Here is a 27,079-nt window from a genome sequence, read left to right on the forward strand (position 1 = left end):
TAGATTATTATGGGGCACCTCGTGGCCTATTCGGTGAAGCATCCAACACTGGATCTCAACTCAGGTCTCGATCTCTGGGTTGTGAGTTCAATCCTCATGTTAGGCTCCATGCTGGGTGTGGAGCCCACTAAAAAAAAAATATATATATATATTATATGAAGTATGATAACATGTCCTTTTTGAACCTAGGAAGAGAAAAAGAAACATGCTTGAGAATGTTTCAAAAATACCCACATATAAATTAGAAAGAAAGAAAGAAAGAAAGAAAGAAAGAAAGAAAGAAAGAAAGAAGATAAAAGAAAATGAAAGAAAAACAAATATTTCTACAATAACCTGTCTTTTTAAAATCCTAATTCATATACTAATTGGCTAATTATAATTTGTTATGCTAAGCACTGTGGATGACACAAAAATAACTCTTTATGTAATAGTTGCTTTGTAACAATGATATACTTATTAATGAGAAAGAGGGTCAGGAACATGGGGTAAGGGTTCATATGCTGGTCTGTATGTATGTGGGCATCTTGAAGAAAAAGGAAAAGAAAGTGTTCTCCCAGATTGCCAGTTACTGGGAAACAAGGCAAGCAAGGGTGATACCAATCTTTTCCTCATGGAGTTTACTATCTAAAAGGAATTACAGTATGACTAAAAGTTATCCACTCCAGCCATATTTTCCTTCTCTGCTTCTCTCAACTTGTCAAGCTCTTTCCCCCAACAGTATATTTTAACAATGTATTCCTTTGCCCAGAAATGTCTCCCATCTCAGTTGTCTGCCTATCTGTCAGACTTCAACTTAAAGATTATTTCCTCAAAGAGGTGTTCTCTCCTTTGACAAAGCCAAAGTCTCTTAAAATAGACACTTTTAGCACCATAATTTCATCATTTAGTCTTGTCATTATTTTAGATTTCCATTTGTTTGTTGAATATTTGATTACTGCTTACCAACTAGAAAGGAAACTATAAAATTAGTGAAAATATTTGCTCTTTTTTTTAGCAGTGTGTCTGCAACTCATAACTCAATGCTGGCACATTGTAAGTATATCTTCAAAAAATATTTGTTGAATGAAGTGACCACTATTTCCCATCCAACAGCAACAGGCTCTTACATGATTAAGTAAATCCAAGATTTATTTGTGTATCTTCGTTGAATAAAATTACTTTGTGAAAAAGTGTATATTTGGTGACCTGGATATCAATCATGTTGCATTGCATTCAATTATCTGAAGAGTAGCAAACATTTATATTTATGCCATAATTTTCTCAAAGTTTGGAGTGCAAAAATTATGTTAGTGGAGTTGCTTATAAATCAATGCATGGTTAGCTAAAAAGGAAAAATTGGAACTCTTTGGTTTCTAAATTGGCTTTCCCATACGTTCCTTTTATTCTTTCTCCTCTCTCTCCTGTCTAACCCTGTAACCATTTGGCTCTCCTTAGCACCTCAGAGCTTTCTCATAGAAAGAAAGAATAGGACAAAAAAGGCTTGGTCGAGTTATCTACATATCGACAAATCCTCTTAGTACTGGGTATAAAAGTAAAATTAATTCTTTTTCAATAATACCTTATTCATTCTGACCATGTCATTGTAATTTTTGATCTATCCCAATAGGCTAGAGAAACTGTTATCTGTAAATTAACTATAAAAAATATCCTCTAAAGTCCTGTCTTTAGAGCAGGAAAACCCTGTCTTTATTCAGTCACGTCAAATTCTTTATTTGTGAGGGGTTGGGCCAGTTAAGATGATGCTGTTTTCAAGGAGTATTAGAGGTGCTTATTAAAATAGGTTAAAAATTAGAAAAAAATAAATAAGATAGGTTAACATTATATTGCATAATAACTGTTTTTTTTAATTAGTGTTTTTCCTGAGTGCTTGAAACATTGTCTTAAAATATATTCAATAACATATTGTTAACTACTTGACACAGAATCTGAAGCATTTCAGATTGTTGTGTTTTCTTTTTTAAAAATTATTATTTTTGCTGTATTTATTTATTTTTTCTCTCTCCGGAGAGTTTATTTATTTATTTTTAATGTTTATTTATAGGGGGGTAGGGGCAGAGAGAGAAGGACAGAGAATCCCAAGCATGATTGGGACTGTCAGCGCAGAGCCTGATGCAGAACTGATTCCATGTACCGTGAGATCATGACCTAAGCCAAAATCAAGAGTCAGAACCTTAACTGACTGAGCCCAACCAGGCACCCCTTCTGTGCACAGTTTAGAGCTGTGATGAAAATAAGTGCATAATTTTTTGCGTTTTTTTTGTTGTGTATATAGATTTTAATTGCTGTTTACTGAAGCATTGTAGTTGGTACACAGGGTGCAAGAGGATCTGCCTGGCTCCAGGAGTCCCAAACAGACCAGGCTTGATCACTCAGCACTGACAAAATCCAAAGGCAGAGAAAAGAGTGATGGTGAAATAAGATAGGAATTTATTTCGGAGACATTAACACCAGGAAGGCAGTGGACTAGTATCTCAAAGACTGCCCCCAAAGTGCTGAAAATACTTACAGAGTTATTTCAGGAAAGTATGGGTGGGGCAAATGTGGGGGGATAGGAGCAGGTAGGAAGTGAAAGTCAAATTGATCAGCATCTTGGAGTCACTCTTCAGCAGGCTTTGCTGGCTCAGGATAGTCCTTATTGCTTGAGGGGGTAGTTTTGGTTCCCATCAGGGAATGCTTTACCCTCATGGTCTTCCACATGAGCCAAGGAACAAAGTGGAAAGTAGAAAGTTTGAGGTAAAAATGGAGGCATCTAAATCCCTCTGTCAGCATCAAGGTTATATCTCCTAAGGAAACACTGGTATAGAAGAATCTTTGGAATACTCCCAAGAATTCATGCCAACATAATCCCACTTTATAAGATTCTCTTAGAACTATTGCCCTGAGATGAATTCAAAAATGGAATTTTCCAGTGCCATGAGTGGACACATGAGTAAATGTAAAAAATAAATACAAACCTATGTTTCTTGGTGTACTTGATTGCCATACCCATGAAATACATATACTTAGGGATATTTATTACTTTGTTGTTTACTTATTGAACTTCACTGCTATTTTGCACTTCGGGAAATTATTTTAATCATTTTTTCATGACAAGTCTGTCTGGGCAATCTCTGGCTTAAATTCCTGCCCACTGCCTTCTCTAAACCATTTCCATGCAGAAAATTAGGTGATTAGGAAACAAGGAGCTACTGTTTAGTTGATTTTCTCCTCAGGCATATGGATTATCAAATTATAAATTATTTTTCCCAGAACATAAAGAGAAAACACAACATTCTGTGTGGTGTGGCTGGGAAGTATCAACTCAAAACAATAATTATCTGTCATCCTTTATGGAACCTGTATTTTCAGGAAGCCATACCTTTGTGTTTGCATGTACTTAGCCTAGAATGTGTGATAGAGTAGAACCATTATCACTTTGGCGACAAAAATAACATAATTACAGTGACTACTTTTTAAGCACTTTGAATATGTCAAGCACTTATAAAATGTTTTGCATTAATCATCTCATGGTAATCATTTCTGGAAGGGTTTCTTATCCTCCTTTTACAGATTCAGAAAGTGAGGATTGTTGAAAGAAGTCAGTTGCCTGTGATGGATAGTAGAGTGGGATTCAAATCCAAGTTTATCTGCTTTGAAAGCCGTATTAAATCTTAACCATTATGCTTTGCCCAGAGAGGCTGATTTCATATAGTAATTACCTGACCTCAAGCTAAGATCAGGGAATAAAACTGGTACTCTTTCAAGCATGGCAAGTAGGGGAAAAAAATTCAGAACTTGGGTACTCCTGAGAAACGTGGGCCCAATTAGGACGCAGCAGTCAGGTTTTCTAAGCAGCCTGGAAACTCATGAAGCAATTTCACCTCTGTGTGAATTGTACCTTGCAATTAATTATTTCTGAATCTTTAAATGCTACTTTTACACAGCAACATTACTGATATACTAGGATTTCTAATTTGTGAAATTGTTTTTATGTTGTAATTCACTGGATTTCCCTTGCTTGTTGGTGGTTAAATCCATGTGTGTGACATACTTGAAATAGAAGTATGTCATAATCTTATCAAAACACCCAATTTGGCATTTCAGGACTGTGTATCACTGAAGACTAAGCAATTGCAGCCTTCAGGCAGTTTGGACTGAATAACTTTGTTTCTGTTAAATACAAATCAACATTCCAGTTATCCATTGTTGAACTAAATATTCTCAATTAAGATTTATTGCTCTGTCTTGGATACATTAAGTGCTTAGAGCAGTTTGCATAACAAAAGATTTTAATTTACTACTTAAAGCCATTTCCATGTTTAAAATGTTTACATATTATGAATTTTATCCCTTAAGCCTCATATAAAGCAACTTGGCTTGTCAATCAGCATTATTCTTCATGGCTTATTCGAATCTAGTGTACTGTATATTTTATCTTCTTGATATTTTCTCTTCATTTTCAATGTAATCTCAACCAAAAGTCACTTGTTTACTCAACCCTGAAGTACACCTTTTTGAAACCTATTTTTTTATTATTATTTAATCATTCCAACCTATATGCTGTATAACGTGAATTTTGAAGTATATTCATGGGTAACATTTACAAGCACTTTTTATCACTTCAAAAGAATTCAGGGGACCTCACTTTTTAAAAATAAAGTTAAAACAAATTTATGTCGGTGGGTGGCTCAGTCAACCGGTTAAGTGTTCGACTTTGGCTCAGGCCATGTTCTCGTGGTCCATGAGTTCAAGCCCTGCGTCTGGCTCTGTGCTGACAGCTCAGAGCCTGGAGCCTGCTTCGGATTCTGTGTCTTCCTCTCTCTCTGCCTCTCCCCTGCTCATGCTCTGTCTCTGTCTCTCTGTTTCTCTCTCTCTCTCTCTCTCTCAAAAATAAACATTAAAAAAAAAAAAAAACTTTGGTATATATTTCCTTGCTTGATATAATGCAGTTATGTTTTTTAAATATATTTATACTCGGCACACTCACTTTTATTATGTATGAAGCATGATCAATATTATCTCACAAAATAGCTTACAAAAAAAGGACAGAGAAACTAACAAATGGATATTAAAATTACACATTAATATACAGACAAATAATTTAAATTTACATTTTTTTCACCTGATCATTTTCTTACTCATTCTTTCAAATGATATTAAGTATAAAAAAAAAAGGTTGTTATAAAAGGTTATGAAGGCTATAGTAGGTGCCAGACCTGAAAATAAAACCTGGTATACATTATCAATAACGTCATAGTCCAGTGAAGTAAAAAGACAGAAATAATTACAAACCATTTGATGCAGTGTCATTCCTGGGTACTATTTCCAGACACCATAAAGGTAAGTAGACATTGTAAAAATAGAGGGAACAACTAATTTTGTGTGAGGAAGAAAAATAGAGAATAGTACCCAAATTAGTAATGTTTGAAATTTCAACTGATCTTGAAGAAAAAATATAGTTCCGTTTTTAAGAAAGTGACAAAGGAGAAGAAACTGATCTCATTCTTAGTAGAAAGGAAAAATAAACAAAAAATGTACGAACATGTGAAGTGTCTAAAAAACTTTGAATTTTTCTGCGTGTCTACAGAAAAAAATCTAATGCAAGGGAATGTTTGGGATTATATTGACAGGAACTGTAATTTTAAGATGTTCAAATGGCACAATCCAGTGCTTTTAAAAATATTTTGTTCTATTTTACCTATCAAGCTATAAAATATAGTTTTGGTGCATTATAAAACTATAGGTATTAAAGCTTTTAAAATGTTTTTTTAGAGCAAAACACTTCTCAGGAAATAGGCTGTCACTGCGCCTGATTTTGCTTCCACTTTTGCACATGTTTTTTTCACAAGGCACATACTTTTTGCTGATCATCAAAAGTTTGAAATACAGGATAAATTGTCCAAGGTAAAATGACTAATGTGACAGAGGATGGGGGAGATGCTGAAATCTTAGCTCTATGCGATAAGCAATAAAAAAGTAATTAATGTAGTTCTGTAACTCTATTTGTTGTCAGTGACTTCTTAAAGCAGAGTGGATGGAGAGCGATGATTTCAAGAAAGAATTTAGATCCAGTTAAGATACTGGCAGTATAGACATGTGCAATAGAGGAAAAAACAAACGTTTTTCTTACCTCTCGCTGGCTAGGGACCTGGAAATTAGATTGACACAATGACAAACTACCCAGAGAAAAGCAGTTTATTAACCAGAGTAGCACACATGCAGGCAGGAAACCTCACTGATCAGGAACTCAAAGGAGTGGTTAGAAGTTGGGCTTATATAGCATATTAACAAACAACAGCAAATTTGTAGAATAATATCAAAACAAAGGAAAAGGGATTTAGACTTGCAAGGGAGGCAAACTGTGGGAAGGTAACTACCTGAAGGACACTAATGGAAGATAAAGATTGTTTTAGTAAGGCTTGTTTTCTAGATTCCTCTCCATGCCATCCCTGGGCTGTTCAGAGTCTAGACTAGTCTCTGGTGATTGAGAGGCTAAGACTGCTTTAAGCAAAAAATTAGGGCAAAGAGCTTTTATTTTTTTGTCTTCTGTTTCTCAGTTCTTCAAGTCAAAGTAATTCTTAAGCCAAAGTGGCTTGTTTTGGAGTGGCATATTTCGATCCCTTACATACTCAACTTTTTGTTGAATAATATTGAAAAAATATTGAACGTTTGTTGAAACATGCTTTTTTTAATTAAAAAAATTACATTGAGATAATTTTAGATTCCCATGAAGTTATAAAAAACAATACAGAGAGTTTCCACATATTCTTTATCTAATTTTCCCCCATTGGAACATAATGTAAAACCACAATAAAATATTACCACCCAGGTACTAACTAACCTTAATGAAGTCCATTAATATTCAGATTTCATGTTTTATTTTATTTGTGTGTTTAATTTTAGATTGAATTGTATCACACATGTAGGTTTCTATATCCAACACCACCTTCAAGGTACTGAATAAAATGAATCAGATTCTGTGGATAAGTGGGGAAAAAAAGAATTAAAAAAATGCCGAAAAATTCCAACACCACAATGATCCTACCTACTGCCCTTTTATAACCACACCTACTCTCTCCTGCCTACCACCCCCTTTCCCTTTTCTCCATACACCATCTAAAATGTTCCATTTCTAAAATGTTCTGTTTTTAACATGTTATAGGAATTCAGTCATACAGTATATAACCTATTGGATTGGCTGTTTTCCACTCAGCATTTTTCCCTGGAGAGTCATTGAAATTTCATGTATCAATACTTTTCTTCATCTTATTGCTGAGTGGTATGCCACGGTATATAAATACCACGGTTGACTTAAGCATTCTCCTATTAAAGGAGATGCGATGATTCAAATTTTGACTACTGCAAATAAAGCTGCTACAAACATTCATGTGTAAGTTTTTGTATGAACACAAGTTTTTATTTCTCTGGAATAAATTCCCAGGAGTGAAATTGCTGGGTCCTACGGAAATAGTATGTTTAGTTTTATAAGAAACTGCTCAGCTGTTTTCCAGAGAGACTGTACTGTTTTTCATTCCACCTATAATGTATTAGTTATCCAGTTTTTCTCTGTATCCTTGTCAGCATTTAGTGTTGTCACTATTTTTATTTTAGCCATTCTTACAGATGTGTACTGCTTTATCATTGTCATTTTAATTTGCATTTTCTTTTGATGTTGAACATCTTTTTCATGTGCTTACTTGCCATTTGTATATCTTCTAATGTGAGATGTCTGTTCACTTCCTGTACTCATTTGTTTATTGGGTTTTTTTTTTTTTTTGAGTTTTGACTGCATTTTTGTTGCCACTAGCCTTTTGTTCATTTGTTGTGTGTTTTCAGTGGTCAGTTTCTACAACTATCACAATTCCAGACACAGAAGGATTTGTGTTCTATTATCTGATATGTGTATTGCAAATATTTTCTCCCAGACGGAAGCATGTCTTAATTTGTCTTCACAGACCAACTAGAACAACAGTTTCTAACTTTGATAGACCTGCATAATTGAGGGAATGCTGTAATTACGAATGAAGTGTACAGTCTAAGTATTTCTCACACTAAACCGTCTCAAAACTATCAGTTGTGGGGATTACCAAAGAAATGGTTGCAAATTTTAGAATAAGACTTTAGCTTGAAAAGGAGATACGAAACCTTGTAGTACTAATAAATAGCTAGCATTTATTTAGTGCTTTCTATGTGCTAGACACTATATTATTATCGTTATTATTACATCTTCACAGTGGTGTAGTGAGGGTGTAGCCAGGTGAAGGCTGACTAGTCTTTTCTCAGACGAACTCAGAGATGAATAGACAAGGTGATTGAAAGGTGGTACCTTATATTTATATTTACTTCAGAGAGAAGCAGGGATGGAGCACAAAGAATGCTTGGGTTTCCTCAGTATATTTATTCTAGCATTTACAAAATCTAAGCATTCTTAAGAGGGATAAAGTATTTTTTGAGATAGGCTAATAGTGAATAGGCAATTAACCCCATTCCACTTCCCCATGGAACAACTATGCTCCTCTGGAGCTAAAAATTCAATGTTTTAGAAATAGTTTTGCCCCCCAGAAAAATCATGCCACTTCTGGTTAACTCTGAAAGGATTTCCATTTTGGAGTATCCAGAATATTATAATTCTTCTACAGGTATAATAAGGATATAATTTTATGATTTTTTTTTCATTTGTTGTATATTTTCAATATTACAACTACCACAGTCCTAGATGCAGAAGGAGTGTGTGTTCTATTGTCTGAAGGTAATGCTACAGGAGAATATTTAGATGATTTCAATGTTATTTTTATACATGTCTAGAGTATTTAAAGTTAATAATCTGTGTTTTAATATCTATAGTATGTGTTCTTCCCCATGTATATCTTTAATGTTCTTCTGTCCCCAAAGATCTCCTCATAATACACTTTCCAGCAGTATTTTAAAGGCCTCATTAAACTTATTAAGTATTCAATTTTGAAGGTTTTTAAAAACAGGCATTTTTTTTAACTTAGAGGAAAGGGAGAGAGAGAATCCCAAGCAGGCTCCATATTGTCAGCAAAGAGCCCAATGTGGGGATGAATCTCACTAACCATAAGATCATGACCTGAGGTGAAGTCAGAAGTCATATGCTTAACCAACTGAGCCACCCAGGCACCCCCACAATAGGCAATTTTTAAAAGGAACTTCTTAATCCTAAAATCAACTGAAGAGATTTTTAAAAAAATACTGATTTCTGGGACCAACTCAAACCAATTAAAATTTCTGGGAGTGAGGCCTAGGTATCGGTATTTTTAACAGTTTTCCGGATAATTGTAATGCATAACCAGGGGCTGAAAATTTTGAAATGAAATTTAGTAAGTGTCGGAAAAATATTAGAAAATTGCCATCTCTAGAAAGCCTTAATTTTAAAAATTCCTTATTCTACATATTTGCATTTTTGTTTTAATTCCATATTGCATAGTACATTGACTTAATTTGAGTCATTTAAAAAAGAAATGAGACATGTAAAGTGAACTTTCCAGTTTTAATTGTAACAAAACTGAAAACTTAATGAACTTAATGTTTTTAATAATTATGGAAAATAATTAGGTGATATTTTTCTAAAAATATGTAGTTGTTTCTTATATCAACATATTTCTATTGGAAATGTATTTTGGCAAATTATATTATCCCAATTAAAAAATAAGCTGGGCTATTTTAGTCAAAATGTTGAAATAATACCGTAAGGGAAATCTTTGGCTTCAAATAGGGCGAGAATGAAAGCATATGAATTAACCCTGCATTTTTACAATAATAGGAAAGATAGATAAAAAAGGTAGATTCTTTTTTTCGTAAAGGTTTTTCAGTTTAAATGACGACTTTTCTTCCTTTGACATACCTTATTACTATTGAATCTAGGTTTCCTCTTTTGATTACCAAATCCAGGTGATTTTAAAAATAATTATGTCTAACAAAAATAAGTCTATATTAGTAGTGGTATATTCTTCAGAAAGATCCGGCAGTCCTTTTGAGGATTTTTTTTATATCAGTCACCCATTCTGAGAACATTGTAGTTCAAACACAATCATATTTCTTTGCATAGGTTTTAGGATACTTTTATGAACGTGCTCATATTTAATCTGCTTTCTCATGGCTATTGATTTAGCATTCTAAAATCACTGAGCAGTTTCCCCTGCATCAAAACACTATCAGTTTACTGCTCAGTGATTCATTTTTTGAAATAGTGCAAAGGAGACCTGATTCAGAACTTATTCCAATAAGTGGACACTAATTAATTCTTCAATGTTATTAAGACCTAAATGTATGATAGTAACAAAATAAAAAATCTTATTCTGTGAAACAATTTACATTAAAAATTTATAAATATGTACTTCCAAAATATGCATATATCTATGAATTTAAAACATATATCACCAATTTCTTGAATTCATAATAGGATTTTAAAGATACTTCAATTCTGTGTTATAAACCTGGGAATAAACATGCTCAAGAACAGTCAGAGGTTAAGCTAATACATTTAATAGAAGACAAGATGTACGTAGGTGACTAGGTGATCTATCACATGAATATGTATGTTAATATAGGAACTTCATTACTTTTTTCCTATAAATCTTAAAATGATTAATCGTAAACTATTCCATCTCAATATCGATGTGAAAACTTAAGCCATGCCAGGTGGCCTATTGGAGCACTTCCTTCCCTTCTTCCCTGTTGTCATAGCATCCAGCTATGAGTAGTATATTAAAAAAATTCTTTTGTAGAGATAATTCAACACTACTAGGCAGAACTCTTTGGAGACAACTTATAATTTTAATAATGGAATTAATTAAACAACCCATTCATGTGTTCAACGTCTATAAATTTTCTTCTCTGCTCTAGGTACTATGCTAGGTATTAAAGATCAAAGCTCACTACCAAACAGCCTCTTTTCTTTCAGCAAACTCCATAAACAAAGATGTTGAGTAGTAAACTCTGGGTAATTCTGACCCCAACAATATAACTTTCCTGCTCTGTATAATAATTACTTTACACATTGCAAGTTAGAATCTAGATATTCCTGGGTGTTGGGTGGATGAGAAAGTTCTGACAATGTGGTTTAATTTGGAGTTGGGCACATTTGATACTAATGCACCCTTTCCTTCAAGAAAAAAAAAAGTATTGAGGAAACGTAGATAAATACAATCCCTTAAGTAAGGCCAAAAAGTATTGTTTTTAAAAATCAAGGTGAAGAAAATATAATAGATTAGTCTATTGAAGCCAGGAGTGAAGTTAGTAGTGTAAATGCAATGCAATTGCTGCAGATGGGTCACAAATATGACTCTTCAGATTCTTTGCAGCCAAAACAAAGAGAGAAATATGATCAGTTACAATTTTATATTTTCCACTATAGGTTTTTCTGGCACTGAACCCTGAAAGAAATTTCTCCCATGGGTTCTTGTATAAAGAGGTCACTATGTGGTCTATTATTTTAGACACTATATCCTGGGAAGTGCAACAGTGGTTTTCCTATGGCTACTTCTTATAGCATCCTTCATTTAAATCAAGAGCACAATGCCAGAGCTCAATTCAGCAGCAGATTAAGTGAGAGACAAAAATCCAATGATCTAAAAATGTGGATAGCTCTCCGATTGTTTACCTTGATTAAAAGATAAAATTTGGAATACCTAGAAGAATAGGTAATTTTGCTTAGAAGGAATTCTTCATAAACGTATTTATTAATTCAGTTATTGATGAACATTTGCAACAAAATGTTTGGAGTTATATTTTGTACCATAAATCTCTAGTAAGATATTCTTCATTGCTGATTAAAGACAGAATTACGTGATTTGGATAGCCAACTAAACAGAAGACAAAACAGAACACATCTGATCATTAAGTGGTCTAAATCAGGAGTTTTACTAGAAAAAAAAAGCACAGAAGTAACTCAGGAAGTACGTATAGAATATCCAAAATTTCATAAAAAATTGAATGGTGAATCACTTTCAAACTGGAAATATTATACCAAAGTATATAACTGGAATAGTTTTTATCTGATTATTTTACAAAGTGTTTAAAGCCAGTCATCCACAGTAGTCCTCAAAGGGAGAAAAAATCTAAAAACTTTATCCCGAAATGTCTAATTTTATTTGTTAGGTTTATTCTGAACCTTCCATACTTGTATTTAGTAAAACATACCAATAAGCCAATAAATAGCTGATCTATTGTATTGATTTGTAATATTATTTCTATTTGATTAAAATTGGTCTGAAAAATCATTTCTGTTCTCCAGATTGGGACTATTTGTAGTTGGGACTCAATGCACTAGAACTCATGTGATTCTCTCCACGTGTTTCCTTTCCTTTTTTTTTTTTTTTTGTTTCTTTAAGTAGGGAAGGGGTGTGTGCGTGTGTGTGTGTGTGTGTGTGTGTGTGGTTTGTTCCCTTTCTTCTCTGAAGAAGATTCCAGAAATAATTTATTGAATTGTATGCTTGAGTGTATACCCACATGTGCATTTCCATAAGTAGTTGAGGGTTTTAGAGGACTAACAAAAGCCATGGTCTTATTGTTATGACATGGACCCTGAGCCTACTGATAAGCATGCAAGTAATTATGTAGATGTATACTGAAAACCCTTGGCAATCAAAATATACATATCCTGAGACCTTTGGAAACCTCGAATACTACTATGACATGAAATTTCCCATAAAATACAATAAAGGTAACCTACAGTGATTCACTGTGATGCGGGAATAATGGCCTTAAGCCATTGGCTTGGTGTCTTTACCAAATGATCTATCTCCCCATGACAGCATCTAAATTAGCCCAATTCAATTCCGTGTTTCGGTGACCTTATCAATTTTTGAAATTCTTCTACTTTTGTTTCACTTCAAAAGAGTTGAAACCAACAATTTGAATCTATAACTGCCTAAAGTTATTTCACTGAAAGTAGAGGGAGAATTAATAATTTCATCAATGATGCTAGTTTCTCGAAAGAGTATTATGTGTTAAAATTTTCTGAGGCAAAGTGGTATGATGAAGAGAGCAAGCACTCAATTTGGAAACAGAAACTTTCTTAAAATTTCTGTAATGTACACTTACTAACTATGGACTCCTATAGATTTCTTGACTATTCCATGTATTATTTTTCTTATTCATGAAATGAGACAGTCATTGCTTTCAGTGTCACAGGATTGTTGTGATAATCAACAGAGATAACTACTAAGTGCCTATAAAAATATATGGTTTCACAGATAGTAAAAACAGTATATTTCCCTATTAGGCAGATCTTATATTTAAAGACAAAAATCTAAGCTTGCAACTTATTTTTCCCCCTCAAATCTAGTGCTAGGTGAACATTACTATTTAAGTGGCTACTGTTATGTTTAAGTTGTATAATTTAATTACAGGTCTATCGATAGACTATGTGGAAAACAAACTTTATTGGATCAGTTCGGGAAATGGAACCATAAATAGATGCAACCTGGATGGTGGTAATTTAGAAGTAATAGAGTCAATGAAAGAAGAATTAACAAAAGCTACAGCCCTAACCATCATGGGTAAGTGCAATGGTTCTATAGCTAGGATGCTTCGTATTGACTGGGGGTTGATTAATTATGACCTGTTAAAAGCTTAGAAAAGTTACTGCTCCATTAACACCAGAAGCACATTCAAATTACACATCTCTGTGAGAGTTTTTTGTTTTGTTTTGTTTTTCTTTTTTTAACCTTGCAAACAGACTTGTAAGATTATCTATATTGGGACTTTGTGCTCTTACCAGTACAAACTTTACCATTATTAATTCTGGGCTGTGACTTGTATTTTTTTACAATTATTTTCTTTATTCTCATGCAGTGTTCTAAAGTATAAGGGCCTTGTATATTTGTCACAATAAAGTCAAATTTGGCTTATCTCTGCCTGTAAAGTATAGGTTGATCCACACAGATAATTCAAAAAACAAGGCCACAGAGCCCATTGACCAAAGACTGAAATTATTCTCCCACAAATAATTCTTTCCAATTTTTAGGGATGAGTAGAGATCTTATAGACTTGAGCCTCATTTCCATTCTTTTTGCTTCAGCCTTTGGGGAAAAAAAGATGCTAACCAGAGAGACAATTAGGAAGCTAACAGGGAGGTATGGCTTTTCATAGAATAAATAATCAACTTCTATGTTGATATTGGAAGCTGATTTTTGAAATGCAAATTTTAATTAAATAACAGTTCAAATTTTTAAAAGGTGTAAAAGTAGATTCCATTAAAAAAAAAGTGCTTTTTGGTTAGAACGAATGGCTGGCTCTAAACTGGAGTTCAGGGTGGGTCAGCAGTATGATTAGAAATTCCACATAGAATCTTAGTACTTCGGTTTGGTTACAGGAAATTAGAAACTGATTTCATATTTGGAATTCTAAACATGATATATTCAGGATAGCATATATACAAACTGTGTGTATATGTACATTCATATACACGTGTGTGTATGAAAGCCAATTCGAACATATATCTAAAAGGTTATTTATATAGGTGATAAATTAGGTCTTTTAAATCAATATTCCATAATCTTCACCTCTTTTATCCTTTCCCCAGAAAGAATGTTAATTATTTTTGGCTTTATTTTCACTAACGACTGTTGATGAGTATATAAAGTTTAAAAGTACCTAGTTGTTAATCAAGAACGATACGAAAATTTATTCCTTATTAAAAAAAGTGTTTTATCACCTTGACTTCAGTTAAATTTAAAATATATTAATGAAAGTAAATGAGGTTTAGATTTGCAAATTTTTATTTAAAACAGGAGGAGAGTGGGAAGTAAGAAAAAACATTTTAATTTTTTTTTTAATGTTTATTTATTATTGAGAGACAGAGAAACAGAGCATGAGCATGGGAGGGGTGGAGAGAGGGAGAGACACAGAATCTCAAGCAGGCCCCAGGCTCTGAGCTGTCAGCCATAGAGCCCCATGAGGGGCTCGAACTCACAAACCACGAGATCATGACCTGAGCTTATGTTGGACACTTAACCGACTGAGCCACCCAGGCACCCCAAGAGAAAACATCTTAAATTCAGTTCAGTTCAACATGTATTTAGAATCTTTTAAGTACAGGCAGTGTACTCGTCTCTGAAGTACAAATATAAACATGGACACTATTCTCAAACAAAACAAAATGTATATTTCTGTGAGGGAGAGAGAGAAAAGAGGATTGTTTCAACCAATCATTAATCACAAAGAATGATTCAGTTTCGGTCGCTGAGAAATGCAGATAATAAATATAACTGCTTTTATCATAAAGTAGTGAGAATCACATGGAAATGTATGTGAATACACTTTCAAAAAAGTGGAGTTTGATACAAACTTCAAAGGTGGAATCTGGCATCACTTAATTTGATCTTTAAAACATTCCTTAATTTTACCTCCTTGGACATTTGCAGATATCTGACATAGTGTGGAATCAGACATTTAGTAGTTTTCTTTTGTTAAGTTTTATTCCTAAATTGTTGTCTTCCAGCTATCATTGTCACAATTTTTTTTATTGTTTCTTAGAATTAGTGTTTCTTTTCATTTATTTATTTATTAATGTTTATTTATTTTTAAGAAAGAAAGACAGAGCATGAGCAGGGAAGGGGCAGAGAGAGAGGGAGACCCAGAATCCAAAACAGGTTCCAGGCTCTGAGCTGTCAGCACAGAGCCCTATGTAGGGCTTGAACCTACGAACATCGAGATCATGACCTGAGCCAAAGTCAGATGCTTAACCAACTGAGCCACCCAGGCACCCTAGTCTTTCTTTTATAAGAGTTTTTGACCAGGGGAGGAATTTAAACTTGTAAAAAAATATGTTATTTTAAAAATTTCCCAATTTTCTTTTTAGCATTTGGACATTTCCTGTACTGTTTGTATAACACGATGTTGCCATTCTTTTCATTGTGTGTGTTCAGAAGTTGCATACACACACACACACACACACACGCGCGGATTGTACCTAACAAGTAGGTTATTTTAAAGCAGAAATTTGTTTATGATTTTCTTATAAAGCAATATGGAAATGAGGTTACTTTATATTACTCAGCTTCGCCAAATTAATAAGAAAATTTTGTTTTTTGTTTTTTGTTTTTTTTTTTTTTAATTTTTTTTTTAAATTTTTTTTTTCAACATTTTTTATTTATTTTTGGGACAGAGAGAGACAGAGCATGAACGGGGGAGGGGCAGAGAGAGAGGGAGACACAGAATCGGAAACAGGCTCCAGGCTCCGAGCCATCAGCCCAGAGCCTGACGCGGGGCTCGAACTCACGGACCGCGAGATCGTGACCTGGCTGAAGTCGGACGCTTAACCGACTGCGCCACCCAGGCGCCCCATAAGAAAATTTTGTTTTATGTATATGTGTACATATTTTAAATTACCTGGGTAAAAATAGCAGAGTTTAAATTCTGCAGCAATCCCCAAATCACCACCCACATTATGTTTTTAAAAATTTAATTCCAATATATCTTATGAAATCAACCCTAATTAGCAAATAATATAGCCAAGAAACAATAAATTAGAGAAAAATGTTAAAATATGTTATAACATTTCAAAGAACGCTGTTGACTTATACACACACACACACACACACACACACACACATACACATTGCCTCATAGAAAAATGGAAAGCTTTATAAAAGTTTCTGCTAACATGATTGGTACCCACCCTGCTGTTTGCAAATGAATACTAAACTTACGGAACTCGGAACTCGATGCTATGAACAAAGTCTCAAAAATGGAGCAGCATTCCCTTGTGGCAAAAGAAAATAAAGTTTTGTTCCTTGATAAAATAGAAGAGAGAAAGTTTTGGGGAAATCATAATGCCTGTGTTGTGTCAGCACTGTGAAACTGGGAATCCAACCTTGCATAAATTAAAATTCTTATAAAAGTGAATGGCCATGCATGTATACCCCTCCCTGCCACCATAATTTCATTAAACCTTAAAGAGAAAAATATAACTAAAATTATCAGTGCCTCTAGGGTCAGTAATGTATTTGATGGATATATCAAAATACATCTTTAGTTGGAGGTTTAAAACTTACAGGACAATAACTTGGAAAAGCAGTCTAGGAACTTCTATTTTATAAAGTTTCCTAGTTTGGCCCTGAATTTGCCCTGCTGCTCAGATTCCCCCTTCTTTGAGAACTTCTCTTTCTCTTTGGGGGTGGAAGAAAGGGTGATGACCTGTTTCCTGCTGAGGCTGAGTATTATAGTCATAATAAAAAGGCAATATAAAAATAAAACAGAAGAGCTTTACAACTTACTATCCAGGGGATTACTGATGATTATAGCTACAAATGTTTAAGAAGATATTTGCCTACAGTAATACTGAAATTACACATCTGGAAAACAAGGAAACAATTGTGCAATGAAGCTACCAGTTATATACCAGCATATACTGGCTCCTCCGACATAGTACCCAAGCAATGGATGATAACTAGCTGAAAGTTTGTGCTACACTTAAATTTAGATGTGGTTTTCCTGAAACTGAATGAAAAATCTTAGACATTTCTTATCATTTTTTTCAAACCTCAAAGATTGTAAATCATCACTACTTAGAGTTTCCAGTTTTACTTGGAATAATATATACAAAATAAACTGAAGAGAGCTTTCAAATATTGAAATCAGGTAAAAGAGAAGTTATTTGGTAATACCTAGATTAAATAAAGTAATCGTTTGATGATTGATCCAAGTCCAAGACCCCAAGACCAAGATTGCTCTATCCAAGTTTCACAAACACTTTGATACTTCTTAAAAGAAATAGAGCTTAACTTCTTTCCCTTGAGTCCTTCCTGGACCTAGTGACTCATTTCTCATGAATAAAATAAGACAAATGTGATAGTGTGTAACTTCAGAGAGAAGGTCATAAAAGGCATGAGCCTTCCTCCTTGTCCTTCCTTCCTTGGATGGCTAACTCAGGGGAAAGCCAGATGACATGTCATGAAGTCATCCACACAGCCCAATGGGAAAGTCCACACAGCAAGGGACTGAGACCTTCCACTAACAGCCATGTGAGTCATTCATCTTGAAAGCGGAAACTTCATTCAGCTCAGTCAAGCTTTCACATGACTATCACCCAAGCCAATGCACTACAGCAACCTCAAGAAGAGACCCTAAACCAGAACCACCCATATACCTGCTCCCAAATTCCTGATCCACAAACACTTTGTGACATAGTAAATGTTTATTGTTTTAAGATACTAAAGTTTTGGGAGTATGTATTACAATAGCAAAAGATAAGTAATTTGTATGTCATTGCATTTACAGAACTCATTCATAAACAGATTTATAAAATCCAATACTTATTTAATAGAGTCAGAATAATTGTGAATAGTAAAGCATGTCAGGTATAATAAGACATAATGTCATTTGTACAATGACTATTTGGATGAGGACTCTTAACACATTTTGCCGTGAACTGAATGCCTGTGTTCCCACAAATTCATACGATGAAGCTCTGATGTGATGGTATTAGGAAATAGGGACTTTGGGAAGTAATTAGGTCTTGATGATGGAGTTCCCATGAGATTGGTTCTCTTCTAAGAAGAAACCAGAGAGCTAATCTCTCCCTCAGCCATATGAGGACATAGCAAGGAAGTGCTGGCTGATCTTGGGCTTCTAGCATCCATAACTGTAAGAAATATATTTCTGTGTTTTGTGCCATTTAACCTATGATGTTTCTGTTATACCATTCCAAATTAGTCAAGACAATTTACCAGGTACTAGAGTTAAGCTCACTAGCCTATTAACTTGGAACATCAAATTCTTCCCCATTAAAAAATATATATATATAATAATGACCTTGCCAATTCTCTTTCACAAACTGTCAGAGTCAACAAAAACAATAATAACTGCTTTCAAATACAATAGCTGGCAGGTCTAAAGTTATATCTACTACTTATTTGTCTTAGATATTTTTCTCAATATTTAGCCATTCTTTTTATGGAAATTTTCTTTCATAAATATACTTCAGTTTCATGAAATAATGATACTCTAGAACATTTTCTTACATGACTTTTAGATGGTTAGTGCTATAACATAGTGTACAGTCAGCTCTGCTATATTTAACTATTGATTACCTAGATGCAGAGCTTTTTTGTTTATCTGTATGCAGCTTTCCTCATAACTTTGGGCATTTTCCTGATCATTAACGCCTGCAGGAGATAGTGAGGTAAACTTAAATTAATCAAGTTGCCATTCAGTTTTAAGTGCCTTTGTGAGGAGAAGGAAGAGGTTGAAACTATTGACTAAAATTAGGATTTGTGAGTTATTTATGGATTATATTTAACATACTATTCCTTTTCATCGTCAGCATATGCAGTTTGAGAGCAGAGTCTATATATTGTGTTCACATTGAAGAGAAAGTTAGAAAAATCAATTTGTGGTACTGAGAGAAAAGACACACATTAAACAAATGAACTGGCAGAAACAGGTTTATTGGTATTTGGAGAAAATTAAGATGGAATTCAGGAAATAGTAGGATGGTGACTAATCTGCATTTTGTATTTTTTTTGGGGGGGGGCATGGAAGATACGGGCCAAATGGACCACAGATTTAAAATAGAAGTGAGGGTTAGGGAACTTAGGCAAACTAGAAGAAATCTGTATGTCTACATAAAAAATCCTTGGCATTTATGGATTTAATGGTCAGCATCTTATTTAATCACAGGCTGATCTTGATATCTTCCATTAAAATGTGTTGTGGAGTTATTTGTCAAGCTTTTATAGGGCAAGAGTTTGAGTTCTGGGCACTCCAAGAGGTATAACCTTGAACTTAAAACCCCATCCCACACTCTTAAGAGCTATTTATTGATTGTTCTTTGTTACTCCACTGTATATGCAGTTCATCTCATTGAGATTCAATTGTGCATCTAGTTTTTGTTTGGTTTTATGATGCTATATGACTTTTGGAAACTGTATTTACAAATGAGAATACCAAAGTTAACATTGCATGTTCTCCTTGAATGCTGTCTGAAAGATCTTCCTCTGCCCTATAGTCCTTCTAGCTGGACTTGGAATCAAATTGACATGAGACAGAGTAACAGGAGAAAACCAAACTTAATAGGCATATGCACAAGGAGTCCACACAGACATGAAGTTCCAAAGACAATGAGGCAACATGAAGCTTATATGAACTAAGAAGAGGGATAGGGGCCTGAGGATACAAAGGGGATAAAGCTTGTTAGGAATAAGGGGATAGGAGATGTTTAGGAAAACCAGATTGCTCTACTATTGCAGATACGTTTTTTAGGTAGTAATCTCGTACCATTACAGTCTCTCGTTTCCAATGTAAATTTAGGCAGTTGTGTGGGAGGCAAAGAGCTTTTCCTGCATTTGCTGGGTTTTGATTACTTTTAATTCAAAATAATATTTATGTCAAACTGGCCCATCGTGGGTCAGCCTGCCCTGGGCCTCTATAACGTCTATGCATAAATACAAAATAGGTAAGCAGTCTTTACCGTGTGATTAAATCAACTTCTAGAGTTTAATGTAAGAAATCATTAAAGTTATTATATTTATCCATTTAAAAAGTGTGCTTTTGATATCTACTATTCACTAACCAGCTATGGATCTGGGACAATTACTAAACTGTGGTCCTTTATTTTCTATTCTGCAAAATATGAGCTAGGACCATATGAGCTACAAGATCTTAAAAACCTTGTATGATTTTATTGCTCATGGGTTGATCCAAGGCGCAAGAAATAGTTTAAAATAAACTGTTAATTAATTGAAAGCAATACTTGAGAGACAACAAAAATTTTGAATAAAAATAATATTTTCTTGTGAAATTATGCTAATCAGAGTTCATATTAATGTATTCTGGATGTGAAGCAAAAATATTCTATTTTGACTTTTCCTTGAGAATTCAATGGATGTTTACAACATAGAATTGCTTAGATTACTTGTCTTAGGTTTATACTTTTTATAAATATCTAAGTAGCAGTCTCCAATACCTATCTAATCTTAGAATCACTTGCAAAACTTGGTAACTTCTCTTTAAAATAAAAGAAAGATTGAATCACAGGTAAAGGCAAAAAAAAAATCTTTATTCATTTTCTATGAATACTTAAGCTCTCTCAGCTGAATTTTTCTGTTCTCAATCACAGTTAAATATACTATTGATCTGTTTCAAGTAGCACTTTGCCAGAATAAGCTTAATATGTAAATATTAGAAGGATATTGAATTTTGGCTACTGTTAGGATCAATAAAGGAGAAGAAAAAAGCATGTTCCATGTGCATTTTCAGTCCCCTATCAAAAACAAACTCAGCCCTATAATGAGTAAAAAGTTGGCTTCTCACTTCTGCTGATTTGGTTATACACACATTTGTTTTAAGTAGGTGTTAACAAAATAAATGAATCGTTTGCTCTTTAGGGAGCCCTTGAAAGGCTTTAACAAATATAACTCCTAACAACATTTGATTATACTTTTCATAGGCTCACTTCACAGATTTGAGGTCATCATAATAGCTTCTATGGAGATTCCCAGTACATGGATAGTTTGTCTTGGGAAAGCCAAGGTTGACAGATTAAAATGCTTCCAGCACCATCTGAGTATCAGAGAAGGTCATATTTATTTGCTTAAGAATGAAAACCATGTAAATATTGTTGGGGATGTAGATGTTTCCAATGTTCCCACAAGAGATTCTATAAAAAAACGGTTACAATGTCCTGTCTCTCTGCTGACTGAAGGAAATGCTAAGCTAATGGCAAAAAGAATTAGTCTTTACCTACTGATTTCTCTGTTTTTTGATGTTTTTTTTTTAACACATCTATATTCTTTTCAGCAAAATATCACTTGGTGTAATGACTGATGTTAGGATTTATTAAAAATAAAGCATATCTTTTAAGTGGCCAACTCCTGATTTCAGCTCAGGTCATGATCTCATAGTTAGTGAGATTGAGCCCCACATCAGGTTCTATGCTGACCGTTCTCAGCCTGCTTGGGATTCTCTCTGTCCCATCTTTTCTATCCCTCCCCTGTGTGTGTTCTCTCTCTGTCTCTCAAAATAAATGAATAAACATTAAAAAAATAAAGCATAGATTATCTAGCACTTAGTTTGCATAAGTGTTATGAATTTCCTCAGATATATAATATACCTCATAAATAACGATAGAAATGTGAAAAGATATATATGTACAATAAATAATTGGCTTGCAGAAATCATGAAAAGCCCCTTTTATTTCTGCTTTACTTCCTGAAATAAAGGAAGGCAGGTTCTCATGGCATCTATGGGATATTATTAATGATAGCAAGTGACAGGCTACGAGTGTGGTGCGTTTGTCTTGCTATGAACTTAAGGCTGAGCACTCACAGATTCAAAATACAATTCAGTTTAGAAGGATCCTATATGTTGTCTTCTTATGATAAGGTGACAAGTCTGATGACTTAAGAGTTCTTGACTTTAATAATCCACCTTAAGGAGTCATTTCCTGTTTTGTACAAGGCAAGTCCGCTTTACATGTTGTCAAATGCAGGGTTTTGTTAGTTTGTTTTGTTTTTAAATCAAAGCTTGCCAAATATTTCTCTCCCTCTGACTGTGAAAAAAGCTACACCTTAGGTTTAAACAAGTCCTTGCTTCTTGTGAAAAAATTTTCCTCCCTTTCTTCCTTTCCTTCTTTCTTTTAATCCTCTATCCCTTTCTCTGTCCCTTGAGTTCAGTTTTCTTCTATTACTGATACCTATGCCCCTTTATTTGTTTTGTTGCTTGTTTGTTGGTCTGTTGGCTTTCCTTTCACAGTCTAGCTAGGTACTTAACAACTTTTGTTTGGGCTACTGCAATGGCCCCTTAACCTTTTTTTCACTCTCTGAATCTCCAGTCTCCAAACTACCAAGACCTCCTATGTTCATACCCGCTGTGGTGCCACCTACTTCACCATAACATTTCAGGGGCTGAAAAGCACTCACAGCTTAACTCCTTTTCATTCACCAAAAGTTGTCTGTCAGGGCATTATTAGTTTCACCTTAGAGAGTCAATACGATTTGTTAAAACCCAAAGTATTATTAGTCCCACCTTATAGAAAAAGAAATTTAGGGTCAATGGGATTTGTGAAAATTCATTCCCCTGGGACTCAGCTCAGATCCTGACTCAAGTGCTGTTTCCACCTCTAGGAAAAGCCTTCTTGGTCATAACTTGATGTTTCATGTGATGCACCTCTACTCCTGCTTCTGACATTCAGGTGCGATACATCCAGGAAAACTTTGCCTATATTTGATTACACCTCACTTCTTTCTTTTCTTTTAAACCTTGTTTATTTATTTTGAGGAGAGAGAGAGATAGAGAAAGAAAGAAAGTGAGAGTGCAATCTGGGCAGGGGCAGAGAGAGAATCCCAAGCAGGCTCCATGCTGTCAGCCCAGGGCCAGACAAAGCAGCTGGATCTCACGAATCATGAGATCATGATGTGAGCCGAAATGGAGAGTTAGATGCTAAACCAACTGAGCCACCCAGGCGCCCCAATGCCCTACTTATTTCTATTTGTCTTTCTATTTCTTGCTCCTGTACGAATTTCCATATTTATCATCTACCCTAATGGGCGAAATGCTGCCCATCAAGGCCCACTTCAATTTTTACCTCAGTGTGATTTGAAATTTTTCTCTCTTCTGAACCCCTTTGTATTTTCCTAATGTAGTAGAATATATATATATATATATATATATATATATATATATATATATATATAGTTGTTTCTAATGTGTGAATCTGTCTCACTTCTCCATAATTTGGGACATTTTATTCATATATGCATCATTCATGATACACAGCAAGATGCTTTACACTGAGTACATTTCAATAAGTAGTAATAGAATGTATGAATAAATAAAACAATGACCATTTACATGCAAAAACATCTGCAACAGCAATCAAAATGTATTTTCAAAGCATGCATGTTTATGCAGAATGATCACAACCATAAGTCTAATATAGAATTTAAATATGTATTGAAATAAACTTTAAAAGAAAATACTTTATAATATAATGATTTGAATTGGAAAGGGAAAAATGAGGAATAAGATGAAGGTGTAAAATATAGTCAATGATTTCTGGCACATAATATATATATATACACATGCATATAGAAATGTGAGAAAGAAGGGTTATATTGGATTGTGTTTGTTCTCAAAGAAACTAAACAGCTCAATGGAAGAAGAAAATCAAATACAAACACACACAAATAAAAGACTTCCAAAATGAAACAAAAACTTTAGTGTTTGGAATGTTTTAGGCTCTTAAAGGTAGTCTCTCACAGCTGGGTCTAACAGCATTATTCTCTTTAATAATAATAATTGACAGTCTAAATAAATAAAGCATTCTAGTATTTAATTTACAAATCTTACCTCATGTAATTCTCACAGCAATCTCTAGAGACAGGTAGCATTGGCCCTGTTTATTCAAGAGGTCCCAGCAGAGTCTCAGCTAGCTTCAATTAGTCACTCAGGGTTACCTAGTTAATAAATAGTGTAGCAAGCTTTCTAGTCCATCATTCCTAGACTTTAATGTCTGTGTTTCTTCTAGGAATTTGTCCTGTAGACGTAGTTACACTAAGATGTATGTACACTGAGATGTATATAAGAATATAATTTGAAATTGTAGTGAATACAAAAGTGAGGGGGAAAAGCTGTATATCTATTATAAAGGACTAGCCAAATGAATCATGAAATATCTGTACAGTGAAATACAGTGCAGCTATTAAATATGGGGTACATCTATACATTGATGTGAACTATTACCCAAGATAGATATTTTAATTATAATAGCTAGGACCACAAAGTCTGTAGAGATTGCTCCAATATTTATTATATGTATGCATTTCTTCACTTAAAAATACAAATTTAGATATGCTTTTAAATCATATTTTTGTCCATTTTGCTGCACTGTTTATTTCAGTAACTATTATTTACAGAGCATCTACTCTCTAAATGTACACATACTAGTGCTAATAGGCATGGTACCAATGCAAAGAATATATCAGGACTGCAGTGTGACTGCTGGAAACAATGTGGAGTGTCCACGGTCAAAGCTGGGTTTTCTAACATAATTCTAACTTCAAAGTTAGAGCTCTTTTCACTATGCCAATTATTCTCAACCCAAGGCAATTTTGTCCACCAGGGAACATTTGGGAATGTTTGCAGCATAATGCACACACAACTGCTAGGTAGAGAGGTTGCTGCTCTCACTCTAGTGGGTATAAAACAGGGGTACTGGTATACATCTTATAGACACAGTGTAGCCCCCTGTAACAAGGAACTATTTGGCTCAAAATTCCATCGCGCTGAGGTTAAGAAACCTCTATATCAAAAACATTCCTTGCATATTCTCTCTTTTAAATGTAACAATGAAAAAGGAGTTTGGATTTGTGCATCTTATGTTTATACTTATCTTGATCTTATCTATTGTGTATTATGCAGGCAGTAATTTACTTGTCCCAACTTTGATTCATTACTCATTCAACAATTCATCAAGTGACTATTATGAGCCAGGCACTAATTTAGGTACAAGGAATACAACAGAGCTTACAGCAGGTAACGAATCCATCATTAAGGGGCTGCTATTCCCAGTGGGAGAAAACAAGTATATAAGCAACTACACTACTGAAATAAAGTTTGTCAGGTGGTGAAAGGTACTAATGGAGAAAATTCAACTGGGGCATAAGAATGAGGAGTGCAGAATTGAACTGAGAGGAAGGAGCCAGAAAAATTACAATTTTAAGTAGAGAGGTCGTGGCAATTTTTACTAGGAAATGACAGTTGAACAAAAATCTGAAGCGAGTGAGTGAGTCATTCAGGAATCTGGGGGAAGCACATGTAAGGCAGAAAGAACAGGAAGTGCAAATTGACTATTTGACCGTATTTGTGAATACCTGTTGCTTTTAGATGGCGAGCCCAAAACATTTTTTTAATGCCGTAGGCATGCAATTTACTTTCCCACTCCATGAAATTTTATTCTGCTTAATTAAAAAATGCTTGATATTACATTTGCTACCACTAAAGCAATTTACCAAAATAGAATACATAGTTAACTTATGCTTATAGTATGAGCTAGAAGTAGTAATTTACAGTAACTTCTGTAAAGGAAAGATTTTAGCTTTCATGTTTAAGAAATTCTTAATGATGACGAAATCAGTTCTGCTGCATGTGTTTTCTTTATTTCCAATTTATTACATACAATGTTACTGTTGATAATTATGCATTTTAATAGGAAAGAAGAGAAATTTGTAGTAAATGTGATTCTTTCAAGCTGTTCTGGTTAATGTTTATGGAAATTAAAAAAAACATTAAATCAATCATATGAAGAAAACAATAGTTACTTAGAACATTTAACTTTGAAGAACTCTTAGTTTGTTGCTTTAATTTCAGAGGTTTTAAAATTAAAAGCTTTAATGATTTATATTTTTTTGGAATTGTTTTTATGTCACTTAAACTTATCCAGGGTTAGAAAGAATATTAACTTATTTAAAAAAAAAGATTGAAATTTTTTTCAGAGAATGATTTCTAGACACCAGATCATATATTTATAAAATATTACTCAGAAAGAATTCATGAAAAATGGAATATATTATTTGAAAATGATGCTTTTAGTTAAGGATCGTTAAAACAGATCAGAAAAATTACCCCAGTTGCTATCTCAAGGGTTGAAAAAATGTGAATGCTCTTAGACATATGAATGATCATCAGTACACTTGTATTAGATGTTTACATAATTATTGTGCTTATACTTGAATTATGTAAGCGTATTCTACTTAAAAATATCAGTAATGGAAAGCCGAACAAACAACATATCATTTAAAAAGATTCAAATGATATTCTGTTTACTTAAAAATTGTGTTTACATCTACTTTTCAAGAAAAAGATCCAGTGACTTGTTACACTTATATTGCATCTCTATCTGTAATTTGACATATGGAAACCAGTTTATTTTAAATGCACTATAATTATGCTATATATTTAAAGTAATTCTCCTTTCAAATCATACTTTTCAAAAAGGGGTAAGATACTTTTTAGTGTACACCAAGCAATGTCACTTAGTGTAAAGAACTTCAAATATATCCACCTAAATTTTCTAAGCCATCAGTCTTCTAATTGCCATAACACTATTCATTAAAGTAATGGTAATATATGAAATATA

The 27,079-nt window shown here is 34.0% G+C and overlaps 1 protein-coding gene across 3 annotated transcripts in view; it reads left to right on the forward strand.

Annotated features, from left to right (window-relative positions):
- LRP1B (LDL receptor related protein 1B) overlaps positions 1-27,079 on the forward strand; it is a 1,899,539-nt gene that overhangs the window by 1,324,864 nt on the left and 547,596 nt on the right. For all 3 annotated transcript variants that reach the window (XM_078451331.2, XM_078451332.2, XM_078451333.2), the window contains exon 32: positions 13,350-13,499. In XM_078451331.2, the coding sequence (XP_078307457.2) occupies positions 13,350-13,499 (150 nt within the window). The remainder of the gene's footprint in view (positions 1-13,349; positions 13,500-27,079) is intronic.

This window comes from Panthera onca, chromosome C1, assembly GCF_046562875.1.
Source record: "Panthera onca isolate mPanOnc1 chromosome C1, mPanOnc1 haplotype 2, whole genome shotgun sequence".
In the NCBI taxonomy this organism is placed as follows: Eukaryota; Metazoa; Chordata; class Mammalia; order Carnivora; family Felidae; genus Panthera; species Panthera onca.